Source organism: Centroberyx gerrardi, chromosome 2 (assembly GCF_048128805.1).
Source record: "Centroberyx gerrardi isolate f3 chromosome 2, fCenGer3.hap1.cur.20231027, whole genome shotgun sequence".
Taxonomy (NCBI): Eukaryota; Metazoa; Chordata; class Actinopteri; order Beryciformes; family Berycidae; genus Centroberyx; species Centroberyx gerrardi.
This window is the reverse complement of record NC_135998.1, coordinates 10,486,535-10,507,749: the sequence shown is the minus strand read 5'-3', so window position 1 is coordinate 10,507,749 and position 21,215 is coordinate 10,486,535. Positions and strand designations below refer to the sequence as shown.

Below are 21,215 nucleotides of genomic sequence, written 5' to 3'. Positions count from 1 at the left end.
TACAGGAAATAGTCTTTTATTGTCGAGTTAGGCCCATAGTTGAATTGGGAGTCCATTCACTTTCTGAATTAATAGCAATAAAATGCATTTGGCCCAAAGCCTGCAGAGTTTATTCAGTAGATTCTTACATGCATTCCCCTATAGCTAGACCGCTTTAGTCCAATTAAGACTTCATCGCTTGGGTCGCCCCGCTCCCAAGAGAGACAATTTGTAGGTCCATCATCATGAAAGTACATTCAATTATAACTATTTAAACCAAAGGTATTCTTTACTCTATTTGCCACCTAGATATGCACAAATAAAGTCACAATCATCTTTGGTTATACATAAAACATATCACATTAACACTCCGCCTAGTGAAATAATCTGTGTGTCCTGCTGTCATACTGTAGATCTACATGTTTAGATGACAGATTCTGTACAGATTAAGGCAAGTCAGTGCTGATGAGATCAAAATACTTGTGATATCAAACGAGATACAGAGAGGAGAAAGGTATTTAAACAAATCAAATATGGACAAACTAATAAATATAATAAAATGTGTGTTTATATTCAGACGGGCTGTGAGAAGGGTGATGGTGTGGTCAGATGTAGACGGGCTGCTCCTGTGCTGTCAGCAGACGGTACATTGCTGCAGGCATCGTCTTCATGTGGATCTGGAGCAGAAACAAACGCAGTGAGGAGATTCAAACGCAGCAGCTTTAAAGGAGACGGGGGCTCCTTAAAGACATGTTTCCTCAAAAAGCAAATTAAAATGTTTCCATAACTTAAACAAGCAGGTAATTAATGATAAACTGCGACCGGATTGGTGCAGGTTGTAGCCTAAAGTCAGCCTATGCGAGCCCTCAGTGCTTTCTTTTAGTGTTTTTATCTGCTATTTTTATTTATTTTATCTAACAAATTTCCCCTCGGGGACAATAAAGTTTTGATTGATTGATTGATACTTTGTGCAGTCACTAATAAGGATGTTCATGAATCGGCCTAGTCAATGATCTGTTACTTAGGCCTATTCGTGATTGTGTGCAACATCAATCAATGTTATAAAACTAAAACATTCATTTAGCTTTTTATTAGCATCTTGGTGGGAAAATGTTTTCTTTTAAATTGAGCCTGTCAAATAGCATAAACATCCTGTGTTTTCTGGGTTCAAGAGTCAAACTCTGTCAAACCAACATGAAAGTCTGCAGTGTGACGGACTGAGAAACTTATAGGTGTTGTTGCTGTATCCTGTGTCTCTATATGCACAGTGGGGTTTTTTGAAATTTTTGGATGGACAGAGTGTCTTATACCAGATGCTGGCTGCTGCTAAAAAAACAAAAAACACTATTGGGATATTTTCCATGGAGGCTAGAAGTTATTGGATTGGAGACTGAGTTGGCTGAGTGAACGCTGAAGTGCAGCGTCAGTGTTGTGCAGGTGAGCAGGATGATCAGTTCAGATAACGGGTGTAGAGGTGCGGTGTTTCTGGGATGCCAGAGCTCACATTTAAGCCTTCTGGATGAATCAATGACATAATTCGGAAAAACCTATATGATGGGAGGTTCCCACCTGATAAACCCAATGGCCACCCTCCTTTCCTGTGACATTTTAACCCTAACCTTAATTTAAAAGCAGAAGGGATAGTGAGTGATAGTGACAAGGAAAGTGTTTCCTTAAATATGTTATTGATTATTTGAGGGGTTTCACTGCAAAACACCATATATTTCTTTTAGAAAAATATGTTATCTGAAATTCTATTAATATTTCAAAAACAGTAGGTGATTCTATATTTAAAACCATAACTGTTTTGTAAGCAAATGTGGCAAACTTTCATGCCGGCAATCATTTTGACAAAATAGTGTTCTTTTGTTCGTTTTTTTTCAGATGGTTGATATTGCATTTCGAAGATAGACTCTTCATTTAGTGTAGTTTCATGACCAGAGAGACACCAGTCCTCTATGCTGGTGTATGTGTAGGAGTTAATGCAGTCTCCTACCTCTCCCATAGCGTTAGACAGGATCTGAACGATCTTCTCATGAGGCGTAGCCACGACGCTCTGGCTGTTGATCTCTATGATGCGGTGACCGACGCGGACGCCGCCCCTCTCAGCGATGCCTCCCCTCATCAGGCTGCAGATCTGCAGACACACAGTGAGAGAAACACAGATCAATAAGCAGATAAACAGATAAATGAAAGAGATGGAAAACATATCAAGCTCTCAGTATAACTGGGTTAGTTGTGTCTCTGTACCAACATCATCAAAACAATAATAAATCTTAGCAAAATTGTATATTGTCCTCTGTAAAAATCACTCAAAGTCACTCAAAAGAAAGTCCACGGCACTCTGCTGCTTATACAAAAAATCTAAAAGCTTATATTAAAACATGGCAAGATTAAAACCATAGTTTAGTCTTCAGCAGGGTCATTGAACCTGCAGATATTGATTCTACAAAAAAGATCCAGGCAGTGCTTCAGTTTAATCATCAAAACAAATTCCTGTTCATTGATTGTACTGGAAAATTAAAGTGAACCTGATTCTGATATGTGTAGCTGAAGACGAAGCAGTCTCTGTTGGTGTGGGATGAGTTTTCCCTTTTAGGTGAATGAAGCCCTCAGATAAAGAACCATAACAGTTTTAAAATGTTTTGAGCAACCAATATACGATACATGCAGTCGTACAGCCAATCCAGATCATTTGGAGTGTAAATCTTACAAATACACTCTACAGTCTACCACTAGAGATACTGTATAAGTGACACTCCAACTAACAGTCTCAAGACAGTGAGACTGAAGACACATCATGTATCTGAAAGATTAAAATGGGCATTTGGTTCCTCATGTTGGGGTGAGGGGAACCAAGTTGTTGATGCTCAAATCAAATCTCCTGCTCTGACAGTCACAGCCGCTGATTTAAAAAAATTGGTCATTTCAACATTTCACAATGCTGCTCCATGTCTGTTGTGAAGAAACTGTATCCCATCTGTAGAGAGGCGAGAGTCTCAGGATGCAGATGCATGGAGGGCATTGTTATATGTTTGCAGCTCTTTTTTAAATTTTATTTAATGAAAGGAAAACGATATTGCACCCAAAGTACAATTTGGCCAAATCCTTTCTATTCATTTCTATTTATTCTATCTTTGGCGATGTTACAGTAGCGACGCCCTGACACTCACAATGCCGTTCTGTACGCTGAAGCCCAGCTGGTATCGGAGGTCTGGCCTGCGGATGAGCACCATGGTGACGGGCGGACACCTGACAATATTCATCTTGATCCTGGACTGGGACTTCAGACCCTGAGGGAAGACAGAGCCACGTTAGCTATGGACTAAAACATATAAAAAAGCTCTGAAAACAGAGATACGGTGGAGTAAGACGGGTACATTTCAAAAGAGCCATGTATCCGTTTTGGAAAAACATCATTACCTTTAATTTGTCATTCACACATTAAAAACACAGTGTTTCGACCATGGAGTCCTTCATTAAGTTTCAAATCAAGTCAAGTTTATTTCTACAGCCCTTCATCACATTCATCCTACCTAGATCTAACTAATCAACAATCAGTCACAGAACAAAATGATGCAATACAAGGAAACAAAACAACATCAGACAACATGTCTACCAGCGTTGGGTCCAATTCATGAATGAACTCATCGAATCAATTCCAATTCAACTCAAGAATTGGAATTGAATTGGAATTTCAGGAAGTTAAATTTAATTCAATGAAATTCTGTTAAATTCCATGTTTTTTGTTTTTTCTTACCACATACCTGAGATTACTCATAGTGTTGTATATCATCAATACTGAATATCATAAAATGTTAAAGGTGCCTTTCAGGTGGTATTTGATGGAGAACATGTAATCGTAATACATACATTATGATTGAATGTATTTGATTTGTTGAACTGTCTTTTATTTGATTCATAATGTTTGAATTATAATGTTTAGCAACAATCTCTCTTAGAAGTGGACTTTCATGGAATTTAATGGAATTCAATTGTCATTCCAATTAAATTCCAATTCTGGTTCCATAGAGCTGGGTGACATTCCAATTCTAATTCCACCTCCAGGCATGTGACGGCACAGATTAAAAAACGAGACCAAACAAAACGTACCTTGATGATGCTCTGGCAGGTGTTGAGTGGCAAACCCACCAGGCTGGTCCCGTTGATGGTCATGATCTGGTCTCCGATGTTGAGTCGACCAGACTTTTCTGCCGGCCCAGCATGCATCATGCTAGCGATGATGACGGTGGGGAGGATGGAACCCCACCCCGACTCCACTATCACCACACCCAGGATCTCACCTTTCTGCTTCTCTATGTAAACCTGTAATACAGAAGAGGGCAGATGTCATTTTGAACAGGGTCTTCCTCTTCCATGGTGCCGGATAGAGTATGGAAACATATCAGCGTCTTTAAATTGTTAAAACCTCTCCTAGTCGAGTAAGGAAGTCAATCAAGCATCATTTCATAATGCCTTGAACAGAGCTTTCTCTTTTCGCGCCCCTTACCTGTGAAATGCTCTGCCCACCCTGATTAGAGAGGCAAAGCTCAATGTTTTTCAGGCAAAACTTAAAACATATTTTATTCTCTAAATTCTATGGTGTACCTTATATAGTCTATCTGGTCCAACATCATGTAACATTCCACTTCTTTATGTGCTATTTCCTTTGTATTGTTTCATCCTTGTTTTATACTATCTTATATGATATTCTATTATATTCTATGTGATATGAGCTGTTTTTATTGTTCTTTTAAATGTCTCTTTTGTAAAGTGTGTTGGGACTTGTGATAATGTACTTTAAATATTTTAACTTGAATTTGAATAACGTTCAAAAAAGTGTGAAAACACACACTGATGAGGTGCAGATAATTGAGAACTGGAACAGCATTGAAGTATATGACTGCACACTCAAGCTCCAATGCAGATTACTTTATTTATATCAGACCAATGTTTCGACAACACTTGTCTTCATCGGGGTAAAAGTCAGTGTAGAATACGACCTCAGACCCTTTCTGTGATTTCTCTTCATGTATTGAAAAAAGGAGGGTTTTTTTAGAGCTATATGTTGTATTTTATGAATTTCAGTAGTCTACTTTGCCTACATGAATTTTGTATTTTTCTATAATGGTTTTCTATATTGTATTCCTATGTTGAATATCTTTTGCAATCATGATAACTGTCAACACCAGGCATGACCTGTATGAAAGGAACCGGAATGCACATACACTTTTACCCTTAAAACGTTGATCTGACATAAATAAAGTCATCTGCATCAGAGCTTGAGTGCGCAGCAATATCCTTCAATGCTGAATAACGCTGCCATCATGGATAAACCCTAAAGAAGGATTATGTCGTTCTTTACAGGTAGAACCAGCATCATGGTCCCAGAGCCCATGAAACTCATGAATACACGTTTTATCTAAGTTCCACAAGTTTACTTTTTGAAGATACAGCGTTTTCACCTGACAGCAGATGGAAAACATGATCCTATCCTCAGTTCTAGCATCAGAAATGAATTCCCATGTTGCTCTGCCGCCCCCTGCTGGTGCACTCACATCTCTGCAGTTCTCCGACTTGGAGAAGTGGATGAGGTCGTCGTTGTACATGTCCTGAGTGTTGAGCAGGTCGCTGTACTCCCTCTGGCTCAGATCCTCCGGGTCGATACCGTTCGCCCGGAGGAACTCCTGGTAGGCCACGCTGAAAGACTGGCCTATAGACTGGGCTATCAGCTGGGCCTGGGGGGGGGAGGGGAGAGAGAGAGAGAGAGAGAGAGAGAGGGCGAGAGAGAGAGACAGACAGACAGAGAGAGAGAGAGAGAGACAGAGAATGATAGGAGTTAAAGCACATGGATGAATGCAATATGAATGTTTCACAACACATGAATGAATGCAACTTTCATTCTCTCAGGGAATTTGTCCTGCACAGACTGAGCACAAACATCATGGTTAAAAGGCTTACTCAAATCCCATTAAGACACACATGCACACACACACACACACACACACACACAAACACACACACACATAGACAGGCATACACCCACGCAGACTATTATCACTGAACTATGTTCCTCCTTTATTCTAAGGGAACTGAGGTGAACCTTTACTACTACTATAACTATTATTACTACTACTGTGTACTACTAATACAGACAGAGACACACACACACACACATACACATTTCATTTCCAAAATGCTATCCATTCTGGGAAAAAATGTTGAAAAACAGGTTGCTCAATATTTCTAAGACACAACCAGTTAAAATGTTTTACTATTTTATATGCAAATAGCTCAAGATATCGAATAACTTAAAGCTGCAGTAGGTAGGTAACTTTTATGGAATAACATTTATTTAGAAGTAATAAAAATAAATCGCCAAAGACGAGCAGGATAATATGTCTGAATCTCAGAAACAGCGGTAGCCCCATCCCTCTGTTGTTCTCATATCAAAGTGAAATGTGTGGAAACCCATCCGACCAATGAGGAGATGTCTGAGTCAGAACGCGGGACTCCGGCCTGTCAATCACTCCTCCTGTCACTGACTAGGAGCAGTGGGAGGCGTGTCATTCCTTCTGTTGGTGGAGATTTGATTTCTTTCCTCCTGAACTCACAGAGCCTACAGCAGCTTTAACCGAAGCCCAGGCAGACTTACGTCCTCGGACTCGAAGACGTGGCAGATCATCCTGTACAGCCGCCGGTCGTCGTGGGTCATGGTGGCGTGCTCGGCGCTTCGGTCCAACTGGTCCTGGGCGCTCCTGGACCGAACCATCTTCCCCCTGGCCATCAGCACCACCATGTTGCCTATGTCTGCTATGTAAGAGATTGTCCTCAGGGGCAGGTCCATTATAGACTCCTGTTGGCAGAAAAAGACATGAGGTACTCTTTATTAATCCCAGAGGGAACTCACTGAGCTGCCATCTTCTTTTCTCTCCTGAGGTTATATAGGAAGTTTTAGCGAACGTTTTTAAACCGGTAATACATGCCACATCCGCTATATATACAGTAAATGGTCCTCAAGAAGTGTTTGGAAATGCCTTCTACCATAAGAACGTTTTTTAACCCCTCGAATTCTGATTTTCCCCTTAAATTTCCACTTAAGTAGCTTCAAAGTTAGATTTTTTTCCCCATACTGTACGACTATGTCACATCCATATTCTGTATCTGCTCGTTCCAACGCATTGAAGCTATAGCTGTTTAATATTGAGTGAAATATTCAAACCCAAGGTGCCATTTTTATGGCTGCACCATTACATCAATTTCCCTGTAATTCAGCATGGCATATTTGGTATCTTTGGAAACCTTTGGGATCTTGACTAGAATTTAAAATGAAGTTCTGTGGGTTTGAACAAAGCTTGGCTGAGAAACATGCGTTTGTAATGAAGGACCCACCGGTGGGACCAGCAGGGTCGAAGATATCTTATATGAGACACATGTAGGCCTACAGGTGCAGGGTTTGAGGCCTAAATGTTTGATTTCACTTCATGGGGCAGAGCACAGGCAGAAGGAGCAGGTAGGATGTGAGGATCTTGCTCAAGGACACTTTCACAGCAAGAAATGTGAGGATCGAACCTGTGAACTTTCTTTTATGGGATAGTCTCTCTTGGCACAATTCTGCTCTTCCTCCAATTTTGAAAAGGTGTTCTATATTACACTATAAGGTAAGGTAAGCATCAGTAACATGTCCACATTATTATACCTGAGTGTCTGCATTGAGGACTTTGATCCTCTGTGTGGACATGAACAGATCCACCTCAGCGGTGGATGGAGCCTCACCGTCTGGACTCTGCAGAGAAACAGAGAGAAACAAGAAGAAAATAAAAGTGAGGAACAGTAATGGAAGAAGGGAGCAGGCTTCACCACAACTGTCTTAGAAAAGGAATGCTCAGTCAAAAAGCATCAAATCCAAAAGGGGTCATGAGCATATCACAGCTGTCTGACAAAATCCTTGTATTTCCAAAATGACAACGTTTCAGGAACTAAGACAGCCTTGTTTTTAACTTGACAACATGCATTTTTCAATTTATCCAATAGGTTTGTGAAGGATTTTCAGTGCTCCAGGTCCAAACTATGACTAGAAGTTTATTTAAATCAGCATTAGACCTTCTGTGTATAAACCTCAAACCTTAATTGATTTGATTTGAAAACTTTTAGCACCTCTTGCTGTTCTTTAGCTTAACAAACCCTCATTAACTGTTATGACAACCAAGATTCATCAGGATGGAAATACAAGGCTGACCTGGCATTTTGGGGGTTTAGAAAACATTTTGCAAAAATCTGGAATTATGTTAATTCAAAAATAATGACAGAGTAGTTAAAATATATCACTGCCCTATATCACTAATGACCAAATTTATCAAACATTCACACCAAAATAGTACAATATTTTCTAATAAATTGCAAATGAGTATGTTTTACATTTAATCCAGTGTCATGAACCTATAATTGTATTAAGAACAGTAATGATTAGAATCAGCTGGTATTCTCTCCTAAAAATCAGTATTGGTTTCCACCACAAAAATCCATCAACCTAAAGTACAAAGTAAATAATTTGGTGTTTCACAGATGTGCTACTTCATTGGATTTGAGAAAGAATATCTTTAATCAGAATAAGAATCACTTAAATCATCACATGCACAAACATAAATTAGCTTCATAACGAAGCCACACATGTAGCAGGCTGGCAAAGTTCAGAAAGGAATAACTGATGTTTATGTGCAAGAATTAATTTCACTCAATTTCAATCTGCAGACTCCTGCACTAACAGCCTCCTTATCTAATGTTAGCCATCAAATAAATACACATTTCTGTATACAAGACAAGTCATCTTTCGCATAAACACGTGACGCATTACACTCAAGACTATAGATAGAACAGCCAAAATTAACGTACCTTTTTCCTGTTCTTTGCCTGCTTTTGAGCCGCCTGCAGTGATCAGAAAGCAAAGAAGAGACTCAGAAAGAGAGCAGCCAGGGAAACAGTTAGAGAACAGAACAGGGAAACTGGCTTTTGGGCGGCAGGAGAAACACGATTGGCTCTCTCACTGTGGACAGTCTCTATTCCAAATGCCATGTTGAGGGACAAAGGACCTTAAAGGTGCATGTGTGTGTGCGTACGTGCGTATATGTGTGTGCGTTAAGTGCATGCTTGTGTGTGTGTGTGTGTGTCTGTGCGGGAGGTCAGTGATGTTTCACTGTCTATCACATCTGACAAAAGCATCCTGCCAGAGGCCAATGAAGCAAACATTATCAAAAGTTTCCTCTTCATCAATGTGACACAAGTTTCCCTGAGGAAACAAGCAGACTGTGTGTGTTACTGGCAGTTGTCGCACCACAGCTCAGTATTCAAGCTTGCTGTGAAGACAGAAGAACACCTTCCTGGTATTTGGCTGCACCGCTGTTTGCGCTCTATGTCTGTTGTCTCAAGGCTTAAAAAATCACTTTAACCTGCCTGCTCACCTTCGTCTGCACTGATGTGATTAAAGTGGATTTAATCTGTAAAATCCAAAATGGATCATAGCTTTTACCTGGATTCCCACAACAGTTTATTTAATTTAAACAGAGTTGCCCCTAATATTTTGTACACTTAGTGTATGCTATTTATGGTAACTAAACAAACATGCCATCACTATGTATTTAGGTCACTTCTTTGAACGGCGCCCCTTGTTTCTGGAAACAAAAGAATTTTGCCTTCTAGTGGACGCTTTCATCCAAAACATCTTACAGTATGATGACTGCGTGCTTTTCAGCATGGGCAGCAGCACCAGTGGGAACTGAATACCTAACTCTGGCATTACCATACACTGTTATTGCCATGCATATAAAGAACGAAGGTTCCCACACACACGCATTGTCATCTCAACATCTTTCACTGTGTGCTTAATGTTTCAGTCAAAAGACTTTGAAATGTGTATCAAGGAACCTTCTTTCTTTGTATGGATAATCTTGAAATAAACAAAGATAGCCCGCACTCGGTTTCTTCTTATTTTATTTTTCTTTCTTCTTTGGGCTCTGATGTTTTGGCTGTCTTCATGTGCAAAACAGCCGAAACGTTTGTGCCAAAAAAGAAAGAAAAATAAAATAAGAAGAAACAGAGTGTGGTACTATCTTTGTTTATTTCAAGATTATTCATATTAACTGACGCACCAAAAATAAACATCAGAATTCTGTTTTTTGCGATTGGGCTAATTAATTTGTCCAATGAGTATACAGCTGCACCTTGAATCTACTCATGGGATCTAAGGTGTGCTGATTTATGCAAGTCTTATTTTCACTTTATTGTATTTTCATTTCTATTTTACTGATATTTATTGACTTTTATTTTACTTCTTTTACTTATTATACTTTATTTTCACAACATCAGGATACTTTATTTTCACTTATCCTCACCTTTGAGATTTTTAGAAACCGTAAAGTATTGAAGGAGATACGGAGGAATAATATATCTGCTCAGTCTGAAGCAATGTTTCCCCAGATGTCATTCTGCCTAAACACATTTCGTTTGTAGTGTGTTGAATGGAGAAGCGTCACATGGGTCTCATGCTGCTTCGGAGACCTTTTCACCACGGTCAAGGAAAATGTTCTGGGGGAAACGGCGGTCTGCAGACGCACCCTGACACGTCTCATGGCTTTCTGGGCCCGCAGCAAACATGTCTGTCTATTCATAGTGTCCCGTTTCATCCGTGGGCGTGAGCGGCGTAACGTGGCGCCGCATCATCAGGAGGTCAAGTCTGACTCCTGACCTGTGCTGGATGCCATCATCATCACGCTCCTTTTGCTGAGTGCGATGTCGTCCTCAGTTTTACAATTTTTTTTTTGTATTCCATTTCCATTTCCTTAGTTGCCAGACAACCGGTATTTATGATCAGCGAACAGCCGCATTCACTCTGCCGTAAAGGATTGAGATGCTCAAGCAGCGCCTTCGTGGTCATTTCAAAGTCAAAGATGAAGATCAGCAGTTGAATGAGTCTTTGCGCTCCAGGAACTTACTGGAACAACTCGCCTGTGGAGCTTAGGCTGGTAAAGTCAGAGTCATCTTTTATAAAACCTACTTTTACTGACAGGCTTTTATATCATTTGTTTTTACCTATTTAGTTCTTGTTGTATCTGCCTATTTATTTACTCTGTAATCCTGTTTTTATTTTTATTATTTTGTGAGCTTGGAATCATAAGTTTCTATCTGGGTAGAGTGCAGTTCTGAGATACTGAGCATCAAAGATTTGACATCCCATCTGGCAAAACTGTAATGGGCTGTCTATCTTTTTAAATATTTAACCCAAAAAGGTTTTTTTTTTTAAAATGTATAATAATAATGCCACACAAGTAAAATTCAAAGATCATGAATATGTGGGTAACTCAATTTTGACAGAAAAGTCAGACAGAACCTTATAATTCCAAGCTCACAATTTATCTTTTTGGCCTTTTTCTCATTTTATTGTCTGTAAAGCACTTTGTAACTGTTTTGAAAAGTGCTTAATAAAGTTAAAAACAACAATAGTAACAATTATTTGATACAAAATGCATTCAATATATCACAATAACATTATGAACTAACTGTACTGCAACTGATCTGTCCTCTGCTTTCAGATGAGTGAAGTTTGAGGAGAGAAGGAAGATGAATCTCCCTGGTGGCGTCTCATCCTAATTATGCCTGTGGTCCCATATTGACGTTCACTAATGAAGTCTGAACTGCTGGAATTCTGTTCAAAAGTATTGGAAATATTGAAATGCAAGGATTGCATTATCAACGCAAAGTTGAATCTGCCCTTGACTCTGCTCTCAGCTTACCGATGATCTGCGCAACGTTTCTCCCTATTCTCTGTCCAGTGCAGAATTCAGGGTTTAAAATTAACACTGCCCACCGCCAACATGCTGCTGCCTGGGACTGGGAAGTCTGTCAACCCTCCCAGCCAGTTAGCCAGTCAGCCTCCTATCAGTCGTTTCTACTCTAAGAATAGAACCACTTGACAGCTAAGAAATGAAGCTGGCTGGTGAAATTATGCATCCAGAAGACACTGGGTCTGGATGACGGAAAAGTTCGTTTCATGCCTCATTTTCACTCCTCAGCAGGTAACAACCGATACGAATCAGCCAGTCGAGGTTGCCAGGAGGTTGTCCTTGTCAACAAAATTTGTCAATAAATAAATAAAGCTTTTGCACACCTGAGAGGCAGTCTTGGTGACAGGTGTGTAGAAGAACAATAGTCCACAAAAACAGAGAAAACACCTGCTGCACACTGTCTGCATTTGCAAAACATTGCCTCCTTGTCAATTTTATTATTTTCTGATGTGCAGATAGTATGCAGGTGTTTTCTCTACTTCTGTGGTTCTTCTAAGCACCTGTCACTAAGACCGCCTCTCAGGTGTCCAAAAGCTTTCTTTATTTGCTGACACATTTTGTTGACAAGGAGCTCCAGTTCCTCCCATCACAGAGAAACCAGTCAGAAGCCATGGATAAGACCACTGACTGTCTCCTGAACAACACAGTGTCTATCCAGGAAGTTTGTTTCAGCTCTTTTATTTAAATGTTTTAAAATGTCTTAAAATCCTAACCGATTTTGAAAATGTGGGACTCTGCCCACATAAAGACAGATTTCACAGATTTTTTTGTCTTTCAGTCGTCAAAAGGCACACACTAGACAATTAGGGGCATCAGCCAGCACACCTTTTAGTGATTGTACTTATTAGCAGTGACGTGTCTTGGCTTTGTGTCTCTACAGTGGCAGAAGTAGCAGTGTACTCAGCCTTGCTGCATGAAAATGAGGGAGTCTATCTGTATAGTCCATCAAGGAAGGGCTCGACACACAGCCCATTTGTTACTATCTCTTTTGTTTTCTCACTTTCCCGTTCACTTCCTAACACTTCTCCACATTATGTGCTTTATTTCTGTTTCTGTTCTCTTCTCATAATTTCTGGTCACATGGCTATCCACCTCATCATCATACTGTTTCTAACCTCATCTGTCCCCTTTATGCTTCTTTGCACTCAGACCATCGTTGTGTCCTGGAGCTGTCAGTCAGCCATCCAGACAGCTGGGTTTGTGTCAGCCCACACTCTCTGAATTTCGTGAAAGTGGAAATGTCTTATTCCTCCTCTCTCACACTTGTCTATTTCATCATTTGAATGTAACCTACCTTTCCCCCATTCACACCGTTCGTGTCAAATTCCTTGACATCTCACTGCACACCACCTGCCTTCAAGTCACTTACTCCTCTTCTCAAGAAATCTGCCCTTGACCCATAAGACGTCAAAAACCTCAGATAGAGATTCTTTTTTTTCCTCATGCTGCCTCTACCAAGTCTCTCAGTATCTCTTGCAGAATAACCAGTACCATACCACACTTTAAAATGATACTAGCTGGTACATAGCATTGCGTTGGCTGGCCTACTGGTCCTGGTGGCTCAGTGGGCTAAAACAAATACCATGTAAATACGACATGCCCAGCACCTTTGTTGCATGTCATCCCCCCCTCTCTCTCCCCCAGTCTTTCCTGTCTCTCTCAACTCTGAACTGTCTCATAAAGGCAAAAACAGTGATCCTTGCACTCCTTACTGTTGGATGCCTGTAATATTGGTGATCTAGGAAAAAAGCGTATCCTATTGTTGCACTTATTATAACTCGCTCTGGATAACAGCATCAGCTAAATGTCTAAAATCTAAGTAAATGTAAGAGAGACAATATGAAGTGAACGTGGCATTAAACCAAACCAAAGTTGTAATTTATTCTCACCCTGACTCGGCTCATGGCCTCCTGCGCCTGCTGCATGCGGGCGCTCTTTGTGGGCGTCCTCTCCGACAGCAGGTGGGTGGAGCCAAGGTAGCTCGCTGCAAAGATGATGCCGTCGATCAGGTCTTCAGGGTCGCATGGTCCTGGGACTGCACAGATCAAACACACACGTTAGGAAAATGTGCATACATATACATGCTAGCACATTCACACACACACATAATTTGAAAAATGCAAAAGCGGTCGGTGGCAATGATCTAATAACCCTACACACCTAAGTACTACACCCTAAAATTCTATGTAACTTTGTAAGCAGATAGCAAGGTGTGCTTTTGATATGAGAAAAGAACATGCGTGCACACACCCACATACACAACACACACACACACACACACACACACACACACACACCGATTGTAAAATGTTATATGGTAACTGGCAGTGACACATTATAAGTTACCAGTATGCATCTCCTCAGAAGTTAAAAATACTAAGTTTCACTAGATGAATAGTATGAAGATGAAGATCAGGATGAAGGTATGATATGAAGGTATGAATTTGAGATGCGAGTGCCACTCACCTTCCACATATGTGGGAAACTGGGGCAGAGATCTGCGTATCTGGAAAGGAAAATAAAAGGCAAAGTATATCACCATCTTTATATTTACGGCCACATATCTCCCCCCTCATTTCTCCATAAGTTCTTTTGCTGTCAACTATTTAGCTGCTGGCAGATAAAAACTTTGTAAAATGTTTACTTTTCGTCTTATTTTCAGATTGACAACCATGCATTTTTGAAATTTTATCTTGACTTCTGAATGGGTTTCATACGCCTGCAAGTCAGAATCTTGCTCTACTAAGGAAACATGTAAAGCTTTGGTTCAAGCAAAAACTTAAATGAAATTCACAAAAATTGGGTTAGGGTTAGTTATGGAGAGGTTTTTCCTTTGAGACCAGTGATTTACCCCAAATATCACACCCCGAAGCCAACTTGAGAGCACACTATGTTCTCTAAAGTAAACTGCACTCACCTCTTGGACAGATGGTTGCTGTGGAGTTGGAGGTGACTGTGGCTGGACTGGTGGCTGTGGCCGTGGCTGCTGAGGCGGTGGATGCTGATGCTGATGCTGATGCTGATGCTGATGTTGGTGTTGATGCTGACGCTGTTGATGTTGATGCTGATTAGGCAGCTTGTGTGCGTACGGTTGTGGTTGCGGTTGTGCATATGGTTGCGGCGGCCTTGCAGGGTCCCTCTGCTGAGCCTGGTGGCCTTGGTGGTGTTGGTTGTGTTGGTGCTGTTGGTGATAATGTTGGTGATGCGCCCTGGATGACTCCGCCCTCACCGGACTGACAGGCTCCCGAACCGGAGCTGAGGTGTAGTGGGACGGAGACTCAGACGCCGACTGAGAGGGGGACTGAGGGACAGACTGAGAGCGATGGAGAGAGAGAGAGAGGGAGAAAGGAGAAAAACAGGCTAGTATAAATATCATTCCTTTGAAAAGTTGCTATACATACACAGCAACTCAGTCAGATATACTCACTCACAGTTAGTGTAATTGAGTAGCTTTTTGTGTAATTTCCAGTTTTTCCCAATTAAAAGAATCTGTCCTCTCGTCCTTTTAGAATTGCATGGAAAAGACCACATCTAAAAACGTTCTCTTTTCTAAAAAGTAACTCTTTTAAAACTTTTACTCTGAGTACATTTTAAATGAGCTACTTTTTACTTTTACTTAAGTCGATTTTTACACCAGTACTTTTACTTCTATTTAAGTAAAATATCAGCAAAGTAACAGTACTTCTACTTGAGCAGGACATTCTAGCAGGCTACTCTTTCCACCACTGGCGATACATGAGGCAGGTTTTGGGCAATAATCCCAGCGACAGAAATGAGAGCCAGGGTTATAAATCTGTTTGAATGCTTCCTGGAAACAATAAAATCTGATGTAATCAATGCAACAAGGCTGATGCAACTCTTTGGGCAATGTTGCCCACATCAGCACTGCCCTGATTCTTGTGCCCTGTGCATCATTACCTTTACAAAACAAAAAGCAGCAATGAATTCAACTCATACGAACATGGCAGGCGGCGGTCTGCTGTGGGTATCCGTCCTCAGTGGGGCTGACCTCCTGCCTCATCACCCAGATAGGCTCCACAGGCTGGTCAGGTGTGTAGGGCGAGCGCACCGTCTTCGTCTTCACTTCCTCAATCGCCTCCTTGATGTCTTTAATAGCCAGACTGATGGCGTCTCCTGAGCCCTTGACCGCTTCCTCCCCTGAGAGACCCAGCCTGGCCTGCTCATCCTGGGCTTCGCCTGAGCTGCTCTGCCCGGATGAAGGGCTCTTCACCTGGGCGTCTGCATGTGCGTGCCTGGGCGCCGGCCTGAGGCTTTTGGGAGGGGGGCTTTTGGGAGGGGGGCTTCCATCGCCGCTGTCGCCCTCTCCGTCCGACTGGCCGTCGTAGTGGTGCAGTCTGCTGCCGACGGAGCGGCTTTGGCAGGCTGGGGTCGGATGCGAGCCGCGGTCTCGGGCCTGCCTGGGGGCGGGAGGGGCTCGCATGGCGGGGGAGGTCGGAGCCCCTTTTTGTACATTCTCCTGTCTATGGCTGGAATAGGACTCTTGGCTGGGCTCCTGGTGCGCCTCACTAGGCTCAGACCTCCTGCCTGATCGTCTGCGAGGCTCTCTGTGTAACTCTGGGTAGGACGCCTTAAGAGGCTCGGGAAAGGAACTAGGGTAGGATTTTGCGTAGGGTTCAGAGTACGACTCACAGAGAGGTTCGGGGTAAGACTTTTGGTGGGACTCTGTATAAAAGTCTGCATAGGTTTTCGGATAGGAGTCGGTGTAGGATGTGGAGTGGGACAGCGAACAGGAGTCAGAGCAGCCCTCATCTTCTTCAGGCAGCGGGTCGTCGTCAGGGGGAGGGCTCTCGCTGGGGTCCTCGCCGTACTGGTCCAGCCGGGGGAATGGGGGTGTCTCTGGGGACGAAGGGGGGGTCGGTGACTGGAGGGGCGGCGGGCTGTGGAGAGGTCCGTCCATACTGAGCGAGGCAGCGCTCTCTGTGTCAGAACACAGATCGCTGATTTCAGCTCCCTGGGTCGCATTCTCCTCTACCGCCTCATCCGTCACTCCTTCCTGCTCCTCCTCCATCTCCTCCACTCTCTCCACATGCTCCTCCCCTCCATCATCGACTGTCTGTATGCTGTCATGACTACAATCAGAGTGACCTGCGGCTGAGTGACAGTCCCCGTCTTCCTCCTGCTGCTCTTTCTCGTCCTCCTGCCCCTCCTCTTCCTCTTCATCCTCCACTTTACTCTCCTCCACCTGAGGAGAGGGAGTGTGTTGGTGCTGAAGCTGCAGGTCGGGGGTTTGGGGATTGGGTGTGAGCTGCGGGGGGGCAACAGCAACAACGGGCGCCTTATCAGGAGACCCCCTGTCCTGCGATTGGTCCGTCACAGGAGCATGTGATGAACGCTGCTGCTGCTGCACCTCTGCTGGAGCTTGTCTCTCGTCTGCACCAGGTGGCTGTCGCCATGGCAATGAAGGATCCTGTATCTCTCTGACTGGCTGCCTCTGCCTGTGAACTCTGACCCGGGGGTTGGGGTCGCCCTGGCGGCGGTAGCGGGCCACACCGGGGCGGGGCTGCTGGACGGGACGAGGCTCCGCATCGGGACCGTCTCCCTGCTCTTGCCTGGACGGGACAGGAACTGGTGCGGGACCCTGACCCTGACTTTGGCTCTGCCCTTGTCCTGCCGGAGGCCGCCTGCGGTGCCGCGGGGGTCCGCGAGCCGCAGGTGGGTGGTGGTGGTGGTTGTGAGGAGGGGGGTGATGATGATGATGGTGGGGATGATGATGATGATGATGGGGATTCAGTTCTCCATCCTGGTTGAGCATCTGGCAGGGCCTCCAGGAGCGCCTGATGGGGGGTTCTCCTGCTGCAGTCCCGTTGGGCTGCCGGCTGCGGGGAGGCGCTGCGCCCGCCTTGTGCTCCTCCCCTTCAGCCCCCGACCCCTCTCCCTGATACTTGTGGCTCATGGCTGGGGCGCGACCGGACTCCGATTCTCAGAACATACTCCTCGTTTCTCCAAGGAAACCCCGCTCATAGCACCTGGGAGAGACGGGGAAGGATGCAAACAGAAAAGAGTCAAATCACACAGGCAGATGGCAAACCAAAGGGGTAAAAGGTGAAACAGAGGACTTATGAGGGTTTATTATTATTAACGATAATAATAATAATAATAATAATAATAATAATAATAATGATAACTTTATTTATATAGCACTTTTCAAAACAGAGTTACAAAGTGCTTCACAGGAATAAAAGAAAAGTAATTGTCTTGCAATTCAATAGGATCAAGCATGGCAGGTGGCACCATAATCAGTTGGTGGAAAACACTGGTGGAAAACATTTGTCACTGTTTATTTTGTGATGATATTGATATGATATTGTATGATGCCATGCCATGACATTTATTGTCCTGAGGGGACTTTATTTTTCAAGGCTGGCACAGAAAAACATGGGCAACTTACAAAACATTTATGAGTTAACAACGTTAAGCCAACATTTGGCCAAGTGATGCACAAATCAGCCCAGAGCCTCCACAGTTTTACATGTAATTTGTGAGGCTTTGGACCAATAATAAAACTTATTAGAGGGGATCTGGTGGGTTCTGCAGTTTTCAAATTACAAACTTCAAACATGAATATCAGATATTAATACTGTCTTGATAATCCACCTTGCAGGCTTGGTGGTCCACTGGCAGCAGTAACATAAATTTCAACAAGGCTGCTTTTATGATAATGTGGTTACTTAAGTTTTATTGCTTCATCAACTTTGCATTGAAAATTTACGAGCTACTGTGGCTTGTTAAATTCCCCCATGCATGTGCACACACACACACACACACACACACAAAGGAGTGTTACAGCAATGAGTTGGCAGCCCTCATACAGAGTGATAGATATACTGTAGATAAGTAGAGTGTCAGGCCCGGGACTATATATCTCTATACTGCTAATAGCAAAACCTAAATCCGCTGGGATTCATCTGGGCATGCAGTGCACTTTAATCTGCAGCACATTCACCCTCCACCAGCATCCTCCAGCAGCTGGCAGATGGCACCGGATGGGAGGAGAAAGAGAACTGACAGAGGAGGAGGAGGACGAGGAGCAGGAAGAGGTGGGGCAGAAGGAAAGGGAGGGACCAAGCTCGATATCTGATAAGACCTGACAGAGAGAGATGGATAGGGCAGCAATCTGAATACTAAATGCCCTCTGAGTCATAAGCACAGTTTTGATGTTTATTTAGTATGACTACAACATCAGTTGTAGCCTATTCCAGACTTTAGTGAGACCAAATATGTTGAGAAAGGACACCAGAATGTATTCTTGCTCAATGTAATTTTGCAATATTGCTTGAAGAAAATGTGCTCAGTGGAGAAAAGTCTAGAGTCTGTTTTAAAGAAAGAAAAAAGGTAAAGCTTGTTTATGTACAAAAGCTTTTTGTTATGGCTCCCTCGCATGTTTTGTTAAAGCTGTGTTCATCAGGGAAAGTTATTTGTCTGACCTTAATAATCAGAAGAATTCAATAGATATGTGAGCTGCTCTACTGTAGAACAGAACGATATCCCCTATATGACCAGGCTCTGTGTCCCATACTTATGCCTGATTTTTGTTTATAGCTTTATTTTATTTAAAGTTAATTTTGTAGGTTATTTTATTCATTGTACTCACAATTCAGCTTTCTGCTGCTACGTGTTCAATGTGAGCTGACCTCTGTTTACCTTTGTAAATTGCAATAAGCCATAAACCTTAACCATATGGCTCAGTGCACCTACTCTTGATCCAACATGTGTTTGATGTTGAAATGAGAGGCAGTAGCAGGTACACAGAGCTCGATTTATCTTTGTTTTGTTTGTTTGTTTTACGATAAAATGTTTTAATAAACCCCTTGGTGTTTTTTTACCTGCACAATCTGTCATTTTTTCCTCATCTTTCTGTGTTTTATCATCTTATATTCACAGTTAATTAAATTCTAGACTTTAAAATCAAATAGGATAGAGATAGAGGAGACACTGAGAGCAGAGGTTAATGTTCTCCCCCAAGTTGAACCAGTAACCTGAGCACAACACGGGACAGACTGAGGGTGGCCCGCTCTGCCTGTGGCTACAGACTGGATGGCAGCGGTTGGGTGCCTCGGGGAAGGGTGGGGCGGGGTCGGGGGGGGGGGGGGTTGCCCGGGTCACAGATGGCCTGGCAGAGTGGCAGAGTCGGACCGGCCTGCAGAGCTGTGAGCTGAGTGCTGCACCTCCATCTGTCAAGTTGCAGTGAAAGCCACAGGCCGGAGGATTTACTAGCCCATTAACTCGCTGATCTTACACTGACAGACAGACACACACTGAGCCACACACACACACACACACACACACACACACACACACACACACACACACACACACACACACAGACACTCCCACGCTTTTGTGCTACTGTACTTGTGAGGGCCTTGACTATTCCCTAGCCCTTAACCCTAACCTTAACCCTCTCCACTACATGCCTGTCTATCCACAAGGATAGATAGATAGATAGATAGATAGATAGATAGATAGATAGATAGATAGATAGATAGATAGGCTGATAGAAGGAAGGAAATAAAGTATCTATCTATCTATCTATCTATCTATCTATCTAACCCTAACCCTAAACCCAAACCTTAATCCTAAATTAATCATAATCTCCACCCTTACCCTAACCTAAATGTAATCCTCACTCCAATTTTAACCATAAACCCCAGTCCTAATCTTAAACTGAGGACCAGCCAAAATGTCCCTATACTTTGGAAGATTTTCCTCATCTTTCTATTCTTGAGAGAACATTTGGTCCTCATAGGTGTGGAAATACATGAACACACACACACACACACACACACACACACACACACACACACACACACACGCGCGCGCGCGTCAATAGGCCTACTGGTTACATTGTGTTTACATGTTTATTTTACACCACATTCCAGAGAGACACGATTAAGCCAAGAACAAGTGCCAAACTGGCAGATGCTTTTATTCTGAAGGTCCAGTGGCTTAGAGGAGGATATTTTTTTAAAATATCCGCCCTGGCCTCTATGTCTACGCTATAGATAATTAAAAAACTACAAAATGAGGCTGTTCCTTGTGGGACAGTGCTCAAAATCAATTAGCGACCAACCCTCCACCTGCCCCTTTTAAAATGTGCTTATGATAATGACTCGTGAGGCCAAGGTGCAGTTTCCAAATCATTATCATGTAACTCACTATGCGCACATCGCCTTGTAATCATATAGCCTATAGGTGCCACTCAATTCCAGCGCGGGACAGTATAGCCCACGCCACCCTAAAGCGGATCAAACCTAGGCCAGCAGATGTATTTTATAACATAAAGACTGTCGGAAAGGTGTCGCAGGCTGTCACCTGTCTAAACGGACGGGATCGCCCGGCTCGCCTCCCCCCTGCCTGCTCGGGATTAAATCTCCGCAG

The 21,215-nt window shown here is 42.9% G+C and overlaps 1 protein-coding gene across 1 annotated transcript; it reads right to left on the bottom strand.

Moving 5' to 3' along the window:
- Positions 1-56: 56 nt before the first annotated feature.
- Positions 57-17,730, bottom strand: LOC139909134 (uncharacterized). Its single transcript, XM_071896095.2, has 12 exons — positions 15,787-17,730; positions 14,734-15,129; positions 14,283-14,322; positions 13,706-13,851; positions 8,872-8,904; positions 7,684-7,765; positions 6,635-6,843; positions 5,538-5,717; positions 4,093-4,305; positions 3,153-3,272; positions 1,976-2,116; positions 57-656 (listed from the first exon to the last, which is right to left on the bottom strand). Exons 1-12 carry the CDS (start codon positions 17,728-17,730, stop codon positions 585-587), a joined length of 3,576 nt encoding a protein of 1,191 aa, XP_071752196.2. The 3' UTR covers positions 57-584.
- Between the last annotated feature and the right edge of the window lie 3,485 nt (positions 17,731-21,215).